At 37.7% G+C, this 16064-nt stretch overlaps 2 protein-coding genes across 2 annotated transcripts; both read left to right on the plus strand.

Annotated features, from left to right (window-relative positions):
- Positions 1-2932: 2932 nt before the first annotated feature.
- Positions 2933-9308, plus strand: LOC128875863 (uncharacterized). The gene is made up of 3 exons (XM_054121809.1): positions 2933-3611; positions 6417-7921; positions 9095-9308. The coding sequence occupies exons 1-3, from the start codon at positions 3609-3611 to the stop codon at positions 9306-9308; spliced, it is 1722 nt and encodes a 573-aa protein (XP_053977784.1). The 5' UTR covers positions 2933-3608.
- Positions 9309-13944: 4636 nt separating this feature from the next.
- On the plus strand, positions 13945-16017 carry LOC128875868 (pleckstrin homology domain-containing family A member 8). The gene is made up of 5 exons (XM_054121816.1): positions 13945-14091; positions 14187-14242; positions 14304-14425; positions 15405-15555; positions 15829-16017. Exons 1-5 carry the CDS (start codon positions 13950-13952, stop codon positions 16003-16005), a joined length of 648 nt encoding a protein of 215 aa, XP_053977791.1. The 5' UTR covers positions 13945-13949; the 3' UTR covers positions 16006-16017.
- The last annotated feature ends 47 nt before the right edge of the window (positions 16018-16064 follow it).

A 16064-nucleotide genomic window follows, 5' to 3' on the forward strand; every position in this document is an offset into this window, starting at 1 on the left:
TGTTAATATTTGATGTATTTTTGCATTTGCGTAAATTCTTTTATTTTATCACTTGTTATAAATGCATGAACACTCGCAGTGTGGCTATAACAACTCGAATAATATTCAAGTTGTGTTAATACATTACAGAAACAAGAAATGTATTAATTACCATACAAATACGATATATCGATTACAACTAGCTTTGCATTACGTACAATAGGTCAAATAATGTAAAAGTTGTACACAAATGTTTTTGAAGAGATACCTATAAATAAAATAATACAGGTAATAAGGATAAACAGGAATAAATACGCTAGTTGTTTTAACACTTGGCGAACATTTTGTATAAATCAGAAATCTCTTAATTTTCAAAGCCGATAGAATTTTCCTGCGCAAATGACGAAGTTATTTCTTATGAAAAATAACAAAATTCTGCTGAAACAACGATTTTATGGACATTTTCAAACAGTCGTTTTAGCACAGCCCCCTCTAATGTTATTACCCGGGGCGGTCCGCACCCCTTGGTGACGTCACTGCGGAGAGATCGTCGTTGACGCGTGGTAGCTGCCAACGCGGAAACTAGCTCTCCCTTTAACCCCTCGTGACTATATTTACTAGTCTACTTTAAAGTAGTGTAGCCACATTCTACGATATAGTCGTATACCCACTTTAAAGAATTATGTCCACATTTTATATTTCTAATTTACCTCTATTATCAATGTTTTTGCAATATTCAGGTGGAGATAGACCTAATAAACATTTATCTAGCTATTATCCATGTGTATATTATTCCTTTACAACGAATATTTTGCAATTTCCAAAACCAAAGTGGATACCTTAAAATGTGGTGAATAGAGACTCTTGCAGACCTTTGAGATCCTGCTACATCCTGATCATTTCTGAAAAAAATACTGAAATCCTTGAATTATTAAATATTTGAATAACATTTAACCAAATAATAACGATTGAAAAATAAAATGCTGTTTCTAATACCCCAGCAAATTGGGATGGATAGAAACACTGCTTTAAAAGTATGTTAAACGATCAATTGAACTTTGTTGGAAGGCTAGAAACGTTGTAGTAGATGTTGGGGTGAATAAACACACCTTAGTAAATTTCTATCAAAAACTCTATTAGCAGAATGAGCTGTAGATTATCTTTAAAACTGCAAATAATACAAATTAAACAACGAAACATAACATGTTGAAATTTCATTTCTGTTCGCTCCATTTTACGGTACAGATAAGAATCTGTGTTTATATGAAAATTCACGTCTTAATTTTAATCCTATTATTAATCTTTACCGACAAATTTTTTAAAACAAAACAATATTTCAGGAGGCAAACATAATTTAAGCTACAGAGGGTTAATAATTACAGCTGCGGATTTAACCTGTTTACACATCATAAATTAGATGTAGAAATTAATTCTATGCTGAAAGTTAAACTTACCATTTATTACTAAAGAAAAATCATACAACTTTCAATCTTCCATTAGTCACACATTTTAACGATGCGAGACGTACAACTGTAAAACCAAATATGTTGAAGCAATCTGTGTTTTATTATTACAAATGTTCATACTTTACTGTAACGTAATGGCAGGTAAATGTTAATACTTAAACTGAACTATAAAGAAGTAAATGTAAATGCATAGAATTAGTTTATACGCGTAATAATTTTTGTTCAAGTACACTTGTAATCTGTTAGAAGAACAACAATAAGCAAAATTACTGAACTTCGTGTATACGTAGGCGTAGATATATTGTAATGGTCATCAAATTAAGACTTAGCATTATAATGGTCATTATGCATTTTTTATATAACTTTTATTAAAGATAAATGGTTATCGTTTACACTTTCAATAATTACATATATATTTTCTATCGCGTTTCTTTTCTCTTTTTAACGGTGAAACATTTACATTTACAGTCAGACTTTCTATCTATATAATATAATGGAGATTTGATTAAGAACTTAAAAGATAAGTAATTTAAGGGGGTATCCCGAATTAGGAGGTCTAAAAAAAGCCGTTTTTCGTGAATTTTTTTAGGATGGAAAAAATAATTCTATCGAACATTTTATCCTATTAACATACATATTTGAGTAGTCTGTACAAATTTTTTCAAGAAGAAATATTCAAATTGAGTCGACTGTGATGCACATTTGTAGAGCACCACACAATTAAAACCTCCTATCGGCGGGAAAGATGCAGGATGCACAAAATTGTAATTTTGGGTTGACACAAAAAAACCAAAAGAAATTTTCATTTTCATACATTTTTCTTCTATGTGAACTAAGAAAATTCATACAAAAAAAATTTTAAACAACTTTTTGATCAAGTTAAAGCGATCCTTTTCACCCAAAGAACTCGTTCTTTTTTTTCAAACTTGCAGTAATTTCACATTTCATCATTTTTGCGGGGTTTTCTTAGTTCACATAGAAGAAAAACGTATGAAAATGAAAATTTCTTTCGGTTTTTTTGTATCAAATCAAAATTACGACCTGCATCTTTCCCGCCGATAGAAGGTTTTAATTGTGTGGTGCTCTACAAATGTGCGTCACAGTCGACTCAATTTGAATATTTCTTCATGAAAAAATTTGTACAGACTACTCAAATAAGTCTGAAAATAGGATAAAAAGTTCGATAGAATCGATTATTTTTTTCCATCCTAAAAAAATTCACGGAAAACCGCATTTTTCAGACCTCCTAATTCAGGATACCCCCTTAACGTAACAAAATGTAAAGTAAATATTTTTACTTGAAGTACAGTGTACAGTTATACACGATTGAACGTAAAGGCACAGAATGAATTTTTTTTTTTCAATTACTTTATTTAAGGTCACATCAACTTCAGGGTTATTAGTGACCACGTTAATAGTACAGTGTACAGTTATAAACGATTGAACGTAAAGGCACAGAATGAATTTTTTTTTTTCAATTACTTTATTTAAGGTCACATCAACTTCAGGGTTATTAGCGACCACGTTAATATTTACAATTCAATTACAATTTGTTCATTATTCCATATTTAGTTAATAAATCTATTAGTTCAAGAAATTCGTTTCTATTATCGAGAATCGTTTGCATATTATTTATAAGTTTGAATTGTACAAGTTTGTGCTGCGTTCCCTGACATTCCTCAATCAAATGGTTAACTGTGAGAGGCTTGTCACAAATGGTGCACGATGATGGCTGTGATTTTGTTATTTTATAACAATGAGTTAAATGTGTGTGGCCAATTCTCGATCTTGTTATTGCTGCTTGCAGACAAAATGAATTTGTACACCTAATAAAAAGTGTAAATAGAGGTGTCGTGTGGCAGCTATCGCGTTAACGAGTAAACGAAAAGTGGCAGGGTGGGGAAAACACCCTTTTATGTAAAGAGCAAAAGGGGAAAAGGGAGAAATAGAGACGGAAAATAAGCCCGAATGCGGGTGCGCAACTGCATGCGCCGCTGCAGCGACGCCGTAGTACCGCAACCCGCCGTCCACCGTCCGTCGACGTCTCGGCGCCACAGTCTCTCTCTCCGCGTGTACGGAGCCGGCTGAAGCATCGTTTAGCTCTTTCCTTTCTTCTTTTTCTCCTAAACGTGTCCACCTACCGCTTCGGCACGCTTCTGTAAAATGGTAAGTCGAAAGCCGTCGTTACGATTATCCGAATCGTCTCAGTGCGCGGCAAACAATCTCGACGGTGCGACGCGAATTTAAAATCCGTTATCGACGTGACGTCGCCTCGATTCAAAAACTCCTCGCTGCGGTTTAAACCTCCAAGTATCCCCTATTCTTAGAGTTCGATCGATTTTCTTCGATACTTAGCTCCCTCCACTGTTCGCCGCGTAGCCAATTACGTTAAACGAGCACATAGTTTCCTGACTGGTACCAATTTACTCCGACGGATGTTCGAAATATCGCATGGCTTTCCATTTACAATTCTAAACGAAAGGATCGATCAGAATTATCGACACGTCCCGCATCCTTGCGACATTTTGCATGACGGAGTGTACGCGCGAATGATGCGATGAAAAAAAAAAAGAAACCACGACGGAAAGGAAGCAAAACTTGGAGGACTTCACTCGGTTTGGAGTTTCTCCGAGTCGTCGCGAGATCGCAGCACCTTTCGGACTAGTCATTTGCATCGACGCGCGGTCATGGTCGTGATAACATAATCATAGAGATATTATATAGATAGAAAGTCTGACTGTAAATGTAAATGTTTCACCGTTAAAAAGACAACAGAAACGCGATAGAAAATATATATATGTAATTATTGGAAGTGTAAACGATAACCATTTATCTTTAATAAAATTTATATAGAAAATGCACTGTTAGATAGAAACAATTATGGTATCACGCGTTTCTTTCTCTTTTTAACTGTAATTAATTATTAATAGGTGTAACAAATTAATTAAATAGGTATATGCAGTCTCTTTGCTGGATTTTTGCACATGCATATCCCCTTAACGAGAAACAGCGCGGTAATATTTGAAACGTAATGTAGGAGAAGCAATTTTTTGTATCAAACAGAAACAGGACAAGTGATACGAGCCGAAAAATTTGTATGTCTACGGAAGTAAAGTTCACGGGAACCTAATCACAGTGCCCTTTTTCATTTTGGTTCAAAAGTAGTTTTAAGAGTGTAAACGCCCCTTCGAAATAGTTCTGATTACTTATGTGTTTGCTAATATCTCTGAAACCATAAGAGATATTGAACAATTTTTAAATACAAAATTTAGTGATGTTTAATTTCAATAACACCGTAGTAAGATGTTTAAAAAGAATTTATTTTGAATAATATTCTCATCATTGCATAAAAATCGTGTTCGTAATTTTGTGGACGTTTTCATACTACATAATTTTCGTCTAACCAATTTTGTTCTATCTGTGATTAAGTACCCATGAACTTTATTTCTTGCGACAATTCAAATCTTTCGGCGTGTATAAATTGCCGAACTTTCCTTATAAGTAATTTGTTCTAGCACGCGAGTAATTTTCAAACTATAACGAAAACTGATAGGAAAACATTAATTTTTCTCGATGAAAAAGGAAAGAAGCTTTCAAAGAAATTAGAGTCGTTAATTAATATTCAGTCTACTACCAAGTGAAATATTGAATGTTTAAATGCAAAAATATTTCACTTGGTAGTAGATTGAATAGCACATAAAACGATATTTGTGAAATGCTAAAACAAATTTATTTCTTTTTTGTTTCATTTTATTACAAACGTAAGAAAATCATGAAAGATAATTTTATAGCAGCTAAGTTAAAGAATTATTCATATTCGGTCAGTCCCATAAATATTCATACTTTCTATTATCTGTTGAAGAAATTTGTCTAAATGAGATGATGGCTTTAATGTTTTCAAATTTGTAAAAGTTATTTATATACAAATTTACAGAAGATACAAATACTTATGTGACTGACTGTATTATTAAAATTCCTCAAATTTTTGCTAATATTTAGATTCTCAAAGACGAATGTCCACTACACACTTCTTCCATTTGGAACAGATTTTCATCGTTTCTTTTCTCTTTACAATTTCTGATTTGGCAAATTTTAGCAATTATGTAGATGATTGACGAGCTCACCGATTTCAATGACCTTGAAATATGTTGTCAAGGTCACTATTCTGAGCAACTTTTCCCTAGTTCCATATTCTTATTTTTTGTTGCAGGAAAAAAAATGTCAAAAATTAGGCGAATGACGCCAATAAAATTATTTTTGCGAATATCCGGAAAGCAATGACCGAGTGGCGGTAACATGTATAGGGAAAAGTTGTTCAGAATAGTGACCTTGACACCATATTTCAAGGTCATCAAGATCGACGAGGTCGTCAATCATCTGCACAATTACCCAAATTTTTCACGCACATCAAACTGAACTTGTATTCAATATGACAGCGTTGTACATAAGAAATTGTACACAACAGTTTGCGGATAAGTGCTAGACTGCGTGATAACATATTTAGTTATCCTTTCTAACAAATTCAAAGAGTCCTATATCCCTTTCAATCGACACGATCCGACGAAACCGACGATCCGCGAAAAATCTTTTCGAATACTCGTCGCGTTCAAGTAACTCAGCTCAAACAAAATTAGTCCAAAAAAAAAAAAGAAAAAAAAATATATACATGTCAAATTGAGTAACCTCCTCCTTTTTCGAAGTCGGTTAAAAACATGGCGTGCGCTAACTTTCCGTCATGTACCGTAAAATCCCGATATCGACGATACGATCATTTCTCACGATCCAAACCGATCGAGACTATCATCGATAGCGATCGTTCCCAACGTGGTCGCCATCATCGTCTACATCGTCCATCACCGTCTTCGTCGTCTTCGACGCTTCTACTTGGTCCACGTCGTGATCGCTTCGCAAAAAAAAAAAGAAAAAATCACAGCCCTGAGCCGGTATATAAAACCTCGCAAATCTCCCCAGGTACTCGCGGACACGAATCTGCCGAATCTTCGTCACGAGCAGCAGCAACAGCAGCAGCAACATAGGTATCGTTACGAGGGCGGTCGACAATTCTCCCAGGAACGCGACACTCGGCAATGCAGAACCGCTCGAAACGGAAATCCCGAGGAGATATCCGTGTTAAATTTAGTGGACGGGGAGAGCTTGAGCTACAGCTTGGCTCTAATACGCGGACGCGCGCCGGCACCGTGCAGCTTCATCACCGTCCGCAACCAGAAGAACCAAACCTCCGAATGGCCGATCGTGGCTGGCGAGTTTCGCGCCGTGGTCGAGCTGTCCCGTGGTCCAAACAAATTGGAACTGGAGGCGGCTGGTCAAAGGAAAAAGCTGCTCCTCGTTCACGAGCCCAGAACCACTCGACTGCGGGTAACCCCGGTCTACGTGATCTGCGCAGGACACGACGGGTACTTCCAAGGTCCCCGAGGTGAGGATCGTTCGCCTGAAAGCGCGGCGACCAGGATAGGACTCGGTGCTCGTCTCCTCCAGGCCCTCACCGCTGAAAAATTGAGGGAAGCTGGGTACGGAAGGAAGACGTTTCAATTGGAACGGGACTTGGACGGCGCGGAATGCTTGGTGATGCACAGCATGCTCGACGTCGACAGAGCTCGAGCGATGAATCAACGGGAACTCTGGGAATTGATCGCCAGGGAGCTGATGACCGGTCCTTTAGCGTCGAAGGACCGCAAGTACCTCGCGTTTCTGTCCTGCACGAGGTACCGCGGGGCGCCGAATCCTCGCACTCACGAGAATACTTTGGCGAGGACGCAAGGACACGCGGCACTCGGGGGCGGAGGACTGGCGTTGTTTGGCTCGGCTTGTCTCCACACATGGCCCACTTGCATGGCTCAAGTGCTGCCTAGATTCCTCGACGCGACCGCCGTCGACACGGAACAGCTGATGGACGACAGCAATTACCGTGGCACGCACGGTGGTTGCCTGGCTACCACTCTGGGCTCGGTTCTCCACGAACTGGGTCACACGTTCGATCTAGGCCACACTCGCGAGGGGATAATGGGTCGCGGATTCGACTACGTCGACCGAGTGTTCGTGGGAGCCTCTGGGATCGACTTTAATCGCAACCCCGTTTTGAGAAGAGATCCGCAGCACACGACGGTCGCGTTGAGCAGACCGCTCAGCGTGACGGTCACGGTGCAACAACCGTTCCCCATGTTGAACAGCCCTCGAAGGAGTCGCCTACATTCCGAAACGTCGCGACCCTCGCCTTCCCAAAGCCCTCCTCGATTACTCGGAAGAGTATCGGCCCCTGCCAGTCCGGAACTTAACAGGTCTTTCACTAAAAGTCTTCTGCAATCCGCAGCCGAACAAACTGCCTCCAATTCACAGACGGACCGAACGTTTTGGACGCCTTCTTGCGCGGCGTTCCTCGCTTATCATCGGTGGTTCAACAGCGAGATGGACAACATTCCCACTAGACATTACCATGACATCGAATACGATGGGAAAAGGTACAATGTTTTACCTTCACACTTGTTGCACGATTTACAGAGAAGATCGATAGTTTTTTTCGATTGGGTACAGTAAACCCTCCTATAACACGTTAGGCTTAGGCCGATCGCACACGGGCGCAACTGATCAGTTTCAAACTAATCTGAAGCTAGTTGCATACGACCGTGGATATAGGTAAAACAAAGATAGTGGAGTAGGTAAAACAAAGAGCGCAAACGGTTTGCAACACTAATTTCAAATCGGTGTGCGATCGGCCTTACAGCGTTATTCTTCTGTATAACAGAAGTCGATCAGTTTAAGGAGATTCTTTGTAGCATGAATTTTTCTATTCCACTTCTATAATTGAAATTAATGGGAGTAGCCTTAATTTTTTCATGCACGTATATCACCAGTAATCAAATTCCCCGCACCGGTGGAGAACCTACCGAGCTTTGCTGGATGATTGCCGAAGGTCCACCAAACTAGAGGGGACTGAGGAGACAGAGGATTACGGATCCTCCTTTTTTTCGAGCATAGTTTCAAGTCACACTGCATAGTCGTATTCTGATGCCTGAATAGTAACCTGGCTCTGTCATTCATGCGAGGGTCTGGTGTCCTAGAATTAACGTTACGCCAATGGTTTTGCTATTATATGATTGGAAATTCATCTGCCATAATATCAAAAAGTTCAATTATTCGCTTATCGAAGTCGTATCGTCGGCAAGGTATGCACCATAATGTTCTCTTCGAGTTCCGTAACGTTTAGCATAAGCGGAGCAGATGGTTCTGCTATATAACTATTGCTCTCTCGCTGTATCTTGTTCATAGCCTTCGTCACGCGGTAGCTTTTGCCTCGGCCAATAAAATGCGTGCAGGTAGAGGTGTCGCTGTACAGCAAAGCACAGTACTTAGTATAATCTCCAGTGTCTCACGCGCACACTAATGAAGACTTGGGAACTTCCAGTGATCATTATTATTTATAGAAATCTATAATACAAAAGGCCAATACGATTGGATTCCATATTGAGTTTAAGGTTTAAAAACAAATGTTCAAATTTATATTTGATTATTTCCGAAAGGAACAAAGTGATAGGTCGAAAGTATTTAATTAAACAATCTGAATGTCTTTCTTTTGTCGTATACTTTTTCCTTTTCTTTTTACTTTTTTCTTATAAACATCTTTTTCGTTGCAGGAACGTCGTCAGGTCACGTTTCGGAGTACGAGTGATAGAACTCAGGGAAACATCGGGTGGAATGGTAGTAGGCTCCCGACAATTTCCAGGATCTCGACCACCTTTGGAAGCGATAGTTCCACCAGCTCCACCTCACTGTCTCACCGCATTGACACTCGTCTCCGAAGATTCAGCGGGCAACGTGCTCAAATACCCTCTTCCGACGGCATTTTGAAGTTCCGTGCTCATCGTATCTTGACACGGCTTTGAAACTTCGCACGGATACGCAACCAGTGCCAATAGATAGAAATCGATAATCAAGTCCACCAATTTCTCGTCTCCGCGATTTTTGTGCACATCGTCCGTGCGCGATTGGTATTGCTTCAGCCTGAACGAAGCCAAACTCGAGATCCGATATGTACTAAGCGTGGAAATTATTTCTGTGACTTTCAAAATACTTGATCAATTTACATTTGTTTCGACAAAAAAACCGTACATCTTTTAACTTTTTAAGTGTTCGCCCAATACTTTCGATAACCTTGTTTAGTCATATTTCAGACGATTGCCGAATTCTCTGACGAAAACAAGACGGCCTCTGTTCGATGCAACGAATTCCTCTATACACTTTAGCACCTTCTCGAATGCCTGGAAGTATACATCTGCTGAATGGAGGTTGAACGACACGAATACATGATAATCGCTAGGAGTTAGGTCGAGAGAATAAGCTCCAAGAGAATTTTAAGCTATTTTATGTGCTCCTATAATACCATAGGTGCGGATGAATTTATCTTGTATTCTTTTTTTGGGGAATTTGGAAACTTCTACTTTCGAACGCTAGTCCATATTTCGTTCTATTCTTGTTCGATGTGGCGTAATGAAGTAACGAGGCGAGAGACATGTTACTTCTTTGACGGATATATCAGCTACTCCATTACCTTTGATTCCTCAACAAGATGAACCCAAGTGAAAACTATGCGTCATTGTTGGCACGATCCGCGTATACTTTTAGCATATTTTATGAAACGATTTCATGTTTGTTTTCATCGTTCACGTTTCCTATAGCATTGATTGCATCCATATCCTTTAACAAACTCACTGGAATACACACACACAGAAATAACTCACAATCAGACTATGAAAGCCTGCAACTATTCTTTGGAAATGTGACAATATTTGTTTGTCCTTTGACTGTAGTTATATCACATTTTCATTTCATTGTATCTCACACATCTTTCATTGTTTAAGTACTCTTCTCGAAAATCTTTTTAAAGAATCTTCTCATGGACGTGCAAAGCTTGTCCTTCGGTTGATTCAATAAACTGACATAAGTGTTTCTTCACGTCCTCCGCTGCATGGGAATCTCTTGTGCCTTTATTCTACACTGCTTCAAACAATTAGCGGGACACTTTTTCAAACCGTCGTAACTGTGGGAGTTTTCAACCGATTGAAACGAAACTGCGTGAAGAGTACTTCTGAAGTGTCCCCTAGGCGTGTGTAAAGTTGCATTGGCGAGGGTTGACGCGAAGGGGTTAATTCACCACCCTAAAGGGTAGGGTGTAGAAAAACGCCTCTTTGGAAAAAGCCAGGGATGACGGAAGGAGTTGAAAAATTCAAAAAAACCTTTGGGGTGACTCTCCTTGAAGCCTTCTGCAAAATGCACCCCTTGAAATCCCTCTCAAACAAACCCACCCCCCCCCCCCACAACCTCCCACCTCCTCTAAAATCCACAAATTTTGGACGACGGTCTCGATTTTGGACTCAATGCATTCTCTGGACTCTCCTGATCCAGAAAATACCATCACCCATACCGTGCACCCCATAGGCACCCCTTGGGGGGGGGGGGGGGTGGAACAGCTCGCGAATTTCCAACCCCCTTCGTAAGGGAGCACTTCCACACATCGGAGAACAATGAAATTCACCATGTTTGTTCTCGATACGTTAAGGATGAATATCGAAAAGGTCCCGTAGTATTTTTTATCTCCACTCCTCTGTTCCAACTACCTCCTGATCTACCTATCATAATCACCCTCTAGCTTAAACTTCCTGACCTCGGACTAAATCATTCTCTCCATAAACTTACTAAGAAGTATTAACTAATTAAACAGTATAAATGATCTCAACTGGAGGTTATTGGTTCTGCTGTGAAAATGGATGATGCTTTACTAAGGCGAAGTTTCTTGATCATCTTGTCACAGATCGTTGTTACGAAGTCTGGTAATTTAACATAATAAAATGACGGGTAAATATTTCTATTTGAACTAGAGTTATAAACGATTGAACGTAAGGACACAGAATTAATTTCTACATCTGATACTTGTCTCGTAATCGTCGATACTTTGTCGAACCGTACTACGAATGCGCTACGTTAGGAAACAAGTTTTCCACTTTTTACCATTTCCCACGGAAACTGCTGCAGTAGTGCTTCTACACCGGACGCAGAGAGCATCGTGTCTAAACAAGTCCTTTGCAACGATACAAACTGTATGTGCCTGGGGGCGTGTATGCGTGTGGGAGTGTCAGAAAGGAAGATGCGTGCAAAACATCGCAACCAATCAGAATTTTATACAATCTAATGAATCCTACATTTCAGAGATTATTATTATTGTAACACTATCTTTTGTAAATATCATCCTGACCGTAGCATTCAATGACAAATCCAGATATATTGACTGAATTTGTATGGATGAACGAATGCAATAGGCACGAATGGTATACTAGGTATTAGTCACGTAAGAACAAATGCTGTAGTTTTAGCATTATTATTTGTTGCCAACGACTTGTAAAAATGCGAGAAAAATTACAAAACAATGCAACTTCCACATACACGTATATGTACAGTTTAGGTATGATAGAATTACTTTGGTAAAGTTTCCAGTCGATTAATATATTATTTACGAGGTAATTTACGAATATAAAAACAAGGACTTGAGATAACTAGAATGCCTTATCCGTGATAATAACATGTAGGCATAGACAAAAGTACAAGTTAATTAATAAATGCGAAATCTTCACATGATGATGTATGTACCACTGCTCAAATGAAAATCATATAATTAATTAAAGCGACATACTTTGAACGTTCCTATTGAAACGCGCGTAAAGGCAGAACAAACGTGCCACGCTGTACACGTAGGCAGACATATCACTATGAAGATACCTGATCTAGAAATTCTGAAAATTATGAGGTTTTGAGGGTATGTAGAACATATGTGATACGTATGTACATATGTAATACGTCATTTCATCCAAATTCACTCCAAGAATTTGAAATTAAGCCCTGAAAATTCTACTTTTATGTGTACATTTCGGTTTGACTTTTTCTAGATTACAAATGAATCGAAAAGAACACAATTAATTAGAAACAATACCACCCTTTTCGTCTACGTTTTTGATTTTCTCATAATGCAACGATATGAAAGGAATCCTGCTCTTATACCCAGAAACTTTTACAATTCATCACATGATAATTTTTTATAGGTTTCAAAGAGTAAAATCCATCTTTCTCAAATAAAAGTACTACCTTCATTGGCTGAACTGGGATCACCAACAATTGAAGAAACTGAGGAAGTAATACTTTTGTCTATAATTACACAGTACGCGCATACCAACTGGTAGCCCTAATTAAGCATAGATAATAAGAGTTTATTAATATTCTTGTCAGACAAGATAATTAATAAATATACCTTTGTCTAAAAACCACAATGGACAATAATTAATATGCGAGTTCAATAAAATATTCTACTATCCAAATGTAGAAATTGCAATATCAAAAATGCCAAAAATTTCTTACAAATTTTTATTGATAATTAGGTATTCTAATACTGGTAGCTGGAGAAAGTTGTTGTCTAACTTTAACCTGCAATTCAGGTTATTACACAGGTATTATAATGCATGCATATCATTACAGAAATATATAAAACATTTGCTCAGAAACAGAGAAGTCAATGATGTTACATGTTCCTACTTGTTCTAGGAATTTGGCTCATAAAACATTTTATGAGAATACTTCAATGCATACGTCTCTCACGTACAAAGAATTTGTAAAATTCCCCATGCTTGACATATTGTCTGCCCAATTGAAATATGTGACTATCATGTAATTATAGGTCAAGTAAATTTTCAGATAAGCTTGTTATCCAGCTAATGTACGATACAATAGAATCAAGAGATTTTTAGATTGTCGAAAGTTACCACCATTTATTCGTTCAGCCAATAAAGATAGTACTCATATTTAAAAAATGGAATACATTATTTCATTTGTTCATAGAAAAAATTATTGCTATCTCTACTTATAACATTTTTTTTTAATTCATTAAACAATTCATCAATCTTTCATTATTTGTTACATGTAGTTAACAGACGTAACTTTTATCTACAAATTTTTTTCTATCTCATATGGTTTTTACAGTACAAAATGAAATCGAAAAAAAGTGAAATTTTCAAGGATTAATTGCAACTTCTCACAGTGAATTTGGTTAACAACAAAAAATTGTATATTACATAAGTACATATGCTTTACATATCCCCAAAGTTGCATACTTCTCTGAATTTTCGGAGTTGGGGATTTTCCTTTGTTAGTAGAAACTATCGACCATATAACACATCTTTGGCAATAACTGTCGCAATCACTTTTATTGGCAAACTTTGATAAGTCAAAGAAAAAATTTTATTGCCAAAAAGATCGACGATTAGTTTTATCGTTGCCAATAAATACCGTTTTATAAAACGTCCCGAGAACAAGCAGAAAAGCTCGATGTCTATGCATGATTCGCACAATTCGTATTTCGAAATGTCACAAATCTAAAATGTCTTTGTCACATACGTCGGTTCTTAGATTTAATTGAAGTTACGTTCGTTTCCAAGCACTGAATCGAGTATGCTGTCCGCCACTTCGAGCAAAGGAGGAAACAAAGATGTGTCCAACGGTGAAATTAGAGTTCCATTTCCAGAAATCGTCGAAGGGAAGATATATACCGAAGAATTTCTGATCGCAGCGCGTGGTATTGTGCAAATCGTGGGTACGTAAATGCTTTCGCGTTTAGTAAAACATAACCTACGAAAACCACGAATCGATTACACCAAATTTTCGAATTTGTCTCGACTAATCTTTCAGATAAACTCGGCAAAGTTTTTGCACCAGTTAAATACGATATACAGGGGAATATTACGGTAAGTTTTCAAGGAGTTCGTTCGACTCCGTCCTAATATATTCATTCTAGTCTAATTACAGAAACTCACTACTAAATACGAGAAGAACAAGCAAGCAAATGCGACTCTACAAGACATGATATTAACTGAAAAAAACACAGAAACCAATTTAATCGCCACAGATGCTTTATTATGGCTAACTAGGTACGTGAATGAAACCACAGATGGACGAAACCCTAGCCATCGAATAAATCTGAAGTTTGCCGATGTGTCTGTCTCGTTCCCTTCTTTAGAAAATGTTCAAAAGAGGAAACGAGACAAACATATCAGCCAACTTCAGATTTATTCGAAGCCTAGGCTTTTGCCCATCACTGAACTATTTATTTTGCTTATTACCCCCTTCGACTATACAGTCAAAGATAACCGTATGGACCCCCGTTTCACTTGGCCAATCCGATTCGAGTCAATTCAATTCGATTCGATTTGAAAGGCACGCGTGAATGTTTGTGAATGTGTGTTTTATTTGTAAGGATGCGAAGTCGTATAACTTAACTATATACCTAATGCATCAATCTTACATTTATTTGTTTTCCACATTCATTTAATTCTTGCTTTACATTACTTTGCATTTGTTTAAATCTCCATTAGGAATATCAGTAGAGTATATCGTTAACAATAATATATCGTTAATAATTGCTGACCAATTTTCCATGCTTACATACAGATTACAAGTTACAGGTTTGTATTTTAAGTGCGGAATCATTTTACAACAATTACAACTCTCTTATCTCTTCTCAACATTTTATGAACATTCGTTAAATTAAATTTCACAAAAATACTGATATTATCATTCTAGTTTTTCTTTTTCCACACTCTTACTCTCTCCTGCATGCCTTAACTCTAATAAATCGTTTTACATTGGTATATCTGTGGCTGGCCACTTTTACTTATATTTCATACCTATTCTTCATCTGTATGTATATCTGTTGGGGCCCACTGGCCCTCCTATTAGCTCGGGTACTTCGGGATTGCCAAACCCGTACTGTAGCTAGATATAATTAAACCATGAAGACTCTTCATGAATTAAACATAGCTACAGCCCCTGAAGGCATGAATGCTTGTGTATTTCTCGACTTTTCATTAAAAATTGTCATAAATGAAAAAACAAATATTCCAATTACAGAGGACTGCATATGATCTTACTGTTTCTTGAAAAAATAATCGAGGACACTAGATCAAGTACGCCAACAGAAGATTTAGTAGCTTTCCTCAAAAAGTCTTACAAGGAAGCTCTGGAACCATACCACGGGTGGATGGCCCAACAGCTTTTCGATGTAAGCGCGCATCTATCGATCGTGCATAACAAAGAATTATATGTACTATCCATATGTCATGGAGTAGATTTTTGTCATACTATATCTCATAATAAACTGTCGATATTTTTCTTACCAATTTGGAAGAAATTAGTTGTAGACGAGTACTACTGGAAGACGTATGGATAGCATTTACAATTCTTGTTTATCCCACAATTTTCTTTCTATGATGAACCCATCAAGCAATAATAAATATTGTTGTATTACGATTTTAATTTAACTTTTTGCCAACAGCTTCTTTCACGTATGGTTCCCACACGCTCGCAACTTTTACGAGCAATCATCGGTGAGGAAAACGACGTAAACGATACTGTTATAAACGATTTGGAAATCTATTTAACGAATTTACGAGAAAATGTATCAGTAATACAAACGTTTTATAAAGCTCATAATCTTGAGAATACAACATAGAATGTATTATAGAAAATTATATGAAATTTATTATAGAAAATTCACCAAAAATGTACAAC

The sequence above is a fragment of the Hylaeus volcanicus genome, chromosome 4, assembly GCF_026283585.1.
Source record: "Hylaeus volcanicus isolate JK05 chromosome 4, UHH_iyHylVolc1.0_haploid, whole genome shotgun sequence".
Classification (NCBI taxonomy): domain Eukaryota; kingdom Metazoa; phylum Arthropoda; class Insecta; order Hymenoptera; family Colletidae; genus Hylaeus; species Hylaeus volcanicus.